This window comes from Poecilia latipinna, unplaced genomic scaffold (genome assembly GCF_001443285.1).
Source record: "Poecilia latipinna isolate Pla-1442-1.1 unplaced genomic scaffold, P_latipinna-1.0 Scaffold336, whole genome shotgun sequence".
NCBI lineage: Eukaryota > Metazoa > Chordata > Actinopteri > Cyprinodontiformes > Poeciliidae > Poecilia > Poecilia latipinna.
In genome coordinates this window covers 157,920-162,948 of record NW_015112952.1, presented here as the reverse complement: position 1 = coordinate 162,948, position 5,029 = coordinate 157,920, and the positions used below count along the sequence as shown (strand labels likewise).

The following is a 5,029-nucleotide window of genomic DNA, read 5'->3' as shown; positions in this document are numbered from 1 at the left end:
CCGCAGCCGGTCCACTCTGCCTCTGATTGGCCGCAGCCGGTCCACTCTGCCTCTGATTGGCCGCAGCCGGTCCACTCTGCCTCTGATTGGCCGCAGCCGTTCCACTCTGCCTCACCTGGGTCTTCTTGTCCTCAGGTCTTCCAGGTGTGGACACTCACAGACCCAGGATGTCGTTCTCTGCAGGCCTCACCGCCCTGAAGGAAACGCCGGGAACCGTCGTCTTTAACAAGGTCTTCGTCAACGAGGGCAACTTCTACAACCCGGCGACAGGTGAGTGGGTTCTGGTGGTTCTGGTCCAGCCGGACGCTGTGAGCTCTGACAGGTAAACCCGTCCTCCTCAGGTGTTTTCACCGCCCCGGTGGACGGACACTACTACTTCAGCGCCGTCCTGACAGGTCACAAGAATGAGAAGATCGAAGCGGTTCTGGCCAAGTCCAACTACAGCGTGGCCCGGGTGGACTCGGGCGGGTACCAGCCCGAAGACCTGGAGGCAAAGCCGGTGGCCGAGTCAAAGGTCAGCAGCGGCTCGCTGGCCGTGTTCAGCCTGGTGCTGCCGCTGCAGCGCGGCGACACGGTGTGTGTGGACCTGGTGAGGGGGAGGCTGCCCCACTCCGTGGAGCCGCTCACCGTCTTCAACGGCATGCTGCTGTATGAAAACTTATGAGCCTGGTGAGTCAGAGACCAGCCAGAGCCGCCTGATCCGACCTGCTCAGCTCTCTGATGAGGCCGAAATATTTCCCATGATCCTCCCTGCTCGACTCAGCAGGAGGGATTTTAAATCCGCCTGTGTTCTGTCCAATCAGCAGAGACCTTACCTGGTCACATGACCCAAACTCCTCTGGAGCCAGAACATTATAGTAATGTTCTGCATTAATATCCTGATGTTTGTCCAGAAGGTGGCGATGCGGAGCCGGACATGGACTGAGGATCTGATTTATGTCTGATAAAATGTTTGGATGTTTTATGGAATATTGTTGATGCACTGCTGCGTTCAGTCAGTTCACCTCTTCCGACCTCTAACCCACGCCATTACTGTGTCAACCATTAAGGCCACGCCCCTACAACGCCACACAGCAACACCCAGCTTATTAACGCTGACAAAAGCAAACCTTAGTGGTGGACACCGCTAGCTAAAAGGTTAGCAGCGCTAACCCTAAAACACTAACCATAAACGTTAGTTATGCTAACGCTACACCAACATGATAGTTGGTGGAAACTAATGCTAAGCACTAAATTCAACCCTAACCGCATCCACCATGTGTCAATGACACTGCCTTCTTGCTCAGTAAAGTTTCTTTAAAATAAAAAGAAAATGTGAGGAGAGGAAACTGGGCTGCAGCTTTCAAAATAAGAGCATGAGTATAAGCATCTAACCTACCAGAAGAATTCAGAAGAGCCGACAACCAAAACTTCAACTCAAATGTCAAACTTTATTCAAGTAAATCAGGTCTATAGATTTTATATGAAAAAAAATATTTAGAGGAAGCTAAGCCCTTTCAAAGTTAGCAAAAAAGCTAAAGCACTGTACAAAAAATTAACTATTAGTGCATTAGCAGGTTAGCATAAGTGTGCCCACTGCTGATCATAAATATAAGAAAATGCAAAACCATTTCAGGTCTGTTGTTCCTGCCCACTGATCTTCATTTAACCCGACCAGAACCAGAGGTTTGGGTCCCTGGGTTTCGTTAAAAATGGCCACCAGGTTGTGCTGTGTCAGGACGGGATATCTGATAAAAAAATCACAGTCTTGTTTTGTTTTTATGACATATTGAGAAAGTCACTGAATAAAATAACAATACTCTGTGAGCGCCCCCAAGTGGTCAGGTGAATATTAGCCAGGACCTGCTACCAGTTTCACTTTTAGTTTAAAGCATCCAGCAAGCTGAGGTGAGTGATGCATCATTCTAACTAAAATTATCACTGGCTTATTGCTGCAGTGTTTGCCTAACAGCTTTACTGCACATGTGTAGTAAACATGGTGTGTGTCAGGTTAGCATGAGCAGCAGCTAAGGGAAACTACAGTCTTCTGGTGGAAAGTGTTTGTTTTATTCCTCTGACTCCGTCCACAATGGCAACATCAACTTCATGGACTGTGGAGAACTTCACTGGAGGCTCGACATGTCGGATAACACTCCAGACTCATGCTTTACCTTCTAGATAATAATGCTAACGTGCTACATCAACACAGAGTTTAGCAGAAGCTAATGCTCTATATCAACACAGAGTTTAGCAGAAGCTAATGCTAATGTGCTATATCAACACAGAGTTTAGCAGAAGTTAACACTCTATATCAACACAAAGTTTAGCAGAAGCTAATGCTAACTTGCTTTATCAACCCAGTTTAGCTTAAGCTAATGCTAACGTGCTATATCAACACAGAGTTTAGCAGAAGCTAATGCTAACTTGCTTTATCAACCCAGTTTAGCTGAAGCTAATGCTAATGCTCTATATCAAACACAGAGTTTAGCAGAAGCTAATGCTAATGTGCTATATCAACACAGAGTTTAGCAGAAACTTATGCTAAACTGCTAAATTCAACCATGTTGATACCAAGTGGCAATGATAATGCTAAACATTAGCTAAAACGCTAAGCAAATTAGCATATTAGCAGAGGTGTGGCCACCAGAGTTCAGCAATGTTCTGGAGATGTTATGAAGACAAATAAAGTGCTTATGATCCGGGACCGGACCGGACCAGGCAGACAAAGCAACCATGAGAAAGACCACAGGAAGTCTTCATCACCGGCGAAGAATTAAGAGACTGCTCAAAGTTTCTCCGTATACGGTGTTCCCCACGCCCAGGTTTCTTCTGGTTAGCAGAAGATGAGTAAATGCAGAGAGAAATTTTCTTCTCCAGCCCGTCGCTATGTGGAAAAGTAATCACACCCCTAGATAAATCCTGAATCCGACGGGATTAACCGTCAATCAATCATAAACCTGACTGGTTCCTGCTGGAAAACCCTCCAGTGTGTCTGAATTAAATCAATTCAGTGAAGCAGGTGGGGTCAAAGTTCACCCTCAGTAGTGCTGCAGCAGCAGGAGGAACAACCAGGCGTCAGGTTGGGGTGAATACTTTCTCACAGTAACTAAATCACTGCAGCTTCTGCTTAGGTTTTAAATGTCATTTGTAATCTAAATCTTTAAATAATTAGATAAATATGGAAGAACGAAGCCGGAATATAATAAAAACCAGAAATATGTCATCATTTCAGTCCAGTCAGATCAGGTGATTTAACATGCAGGACAGTTCAGTTTATTGTTCCAGCTGATGGTTTTTCTACCTGAGGAATCCAAGCATATGGCGACAGTGGAGAGGAAAATCGGAGGAAATGTTCCAGTATAACTTCCTATAATGAATATAAAGTCTTATATTTTAATAACTTGTGAACTTATAGTTTACTCAACACAGCATAGTTTTAACTATTATTAAATGTTAAATGGCTTTCCATAAAGTATTAAAACATTGACCTGCTGCCTGACGTAGAGCTGCAGTGGCTAGATGAGCAGCTTTCTGCTGGTGGGACAGACGTGAAGCATGTAGAGATGTTTAAGCTGTGACCGGATGATGAAGACATATCATCATCATCATCATCACGAACTGTTGATGCTTCCTGAACATGAAGGACAGTTTTTCACGACTCGGCTGGAAGTGATGTTTGCTGTCTGGAGAAATGTTGTGAAGATGTTTGGCCTTCATATTTAAAAACATCTTGACGCTCTGATGTAGAATTGGACCTGAAGCAACACCAGTTTCTTCACTCAGGATTGTACAGTTGAACATGTTCTGTGTTCATTTCTGGCTTCTGTAGCAACAAATCTGTAAAGCTAAAATGTTTCTGACAGATGTTGTTAAAAGCTTCATTAAATCTATGATTAACTGTTTTTGGTTTTATGTTTTTAAAGAAATTGATCATTTTTCTCATATTTCAGACATGGAGCCCAGAGACAGATGGTGAAGAGGCAATGATTATAAAACTAATGAATATTTATAAAAATCTAATTCATTTCAGGAAATTAATCAGATTTTAATCTCCAAAATAAGCAACATTTTTAATTAAAACAGCATTTATTATTAAATAAATAGACACAAGAGCTCAATGACGAAGATATTTAGTTTATAATCCGTTAAAATCATCTTTCCAGAGTTTCAGGAGGTTCAGATCCTTCACATGGAGCTTCTTTAGACATGTAGATTAGTATTAGCAACATGTTAGCATTGAGATGCTACTTTAGTCTAGCATAGCTTCCGATAGGCTAGCTCCTTTTAGCACAAATTGAACACATAACAATGTTTCCCAGCGTCTGATCAGACGCATAGAAGTAGAAATAAACCGAGAAAAGCAGCTTCATTGCTTCTGTTGGCGGATGTAGCTGTGCGTCAGATTTACGGCTGGACTAGAAACACAGAATACAAAGGTTCCGCCTTGGAACTGTAAAAAAAAGTTATTAATTGCATTACAATTTTGAACCTATTCAAAATAAAAGTATTTTTTTGTTCTCTATTGTTGTTGTTAGTGGATGCCAGTTGTGTGTCAGATTTACAGGTGTACCAGAAACCAGCAAATACAAAGGTTCCCACCGGAACCTTCATATGTAAAAACAACAAAACATATGAAACTCTATTTATTAATAGTTATTCAGTGATGTCTGTCATCAATCCCTCGGCTCAGCTCCAAGTGTGCTGGAGAATGGATGCTGGATGTTTCGGTGTTTGCTGCAGCATTAGCTGTATTAATTATTATTAATAATAACTAATAATCATCTCTGCACCAACAGAACAGTCCAGTTTCCTCAGACAAAACAGAAATTCACTTTAATAATATTTTAGTCTAATTGATCGGACACAGACTGATGCAGCTGATGCTGCACACTGCCAGTTAGCTGGCTGAAAGAAAGATGCTGCACTTCTTCCTCACAAACAAACAAAAAGATGTTTGGTGATAAATCAGTGAAATGTAATATTCTAGACCAGTGGTTCTTAACCTGGGTTCGATGAACCCCAGGGGTTCGATGAGTCGGTCTCAGGGGTT

At 42.6% G+C, this 5,029-nt stretch overlaps 1 protein-coding gene across 1 annotated transcript in view; it reads left to right on the top strand.

Moving 5' to 3' along the window:
* The window catches only part of emilin1b (elastin microfibril interfacer 1b), a 56,831-nt gene extending 52,950 nt beyond the window's left edge, over positions 1 to 3,881 (top strand). Inside the window, exons 17-18 of the mRNA XM_015035487.1 lie at positions 136 to 270; positions 342 to 3,881. Coding sequence (XP_014890973.1) covers positions 136 to 270; positions 342 to 664 — 458 coding nt within the window. The 3' untranslated portion in view covers positions 665 to 3,881. The remainder of the gene's footprint in view (positions 1 to 135; positions 271 to 341) is intronic.
* Positions 3,882 to 5,029: the final 1,148 nt, after the last annotated feature.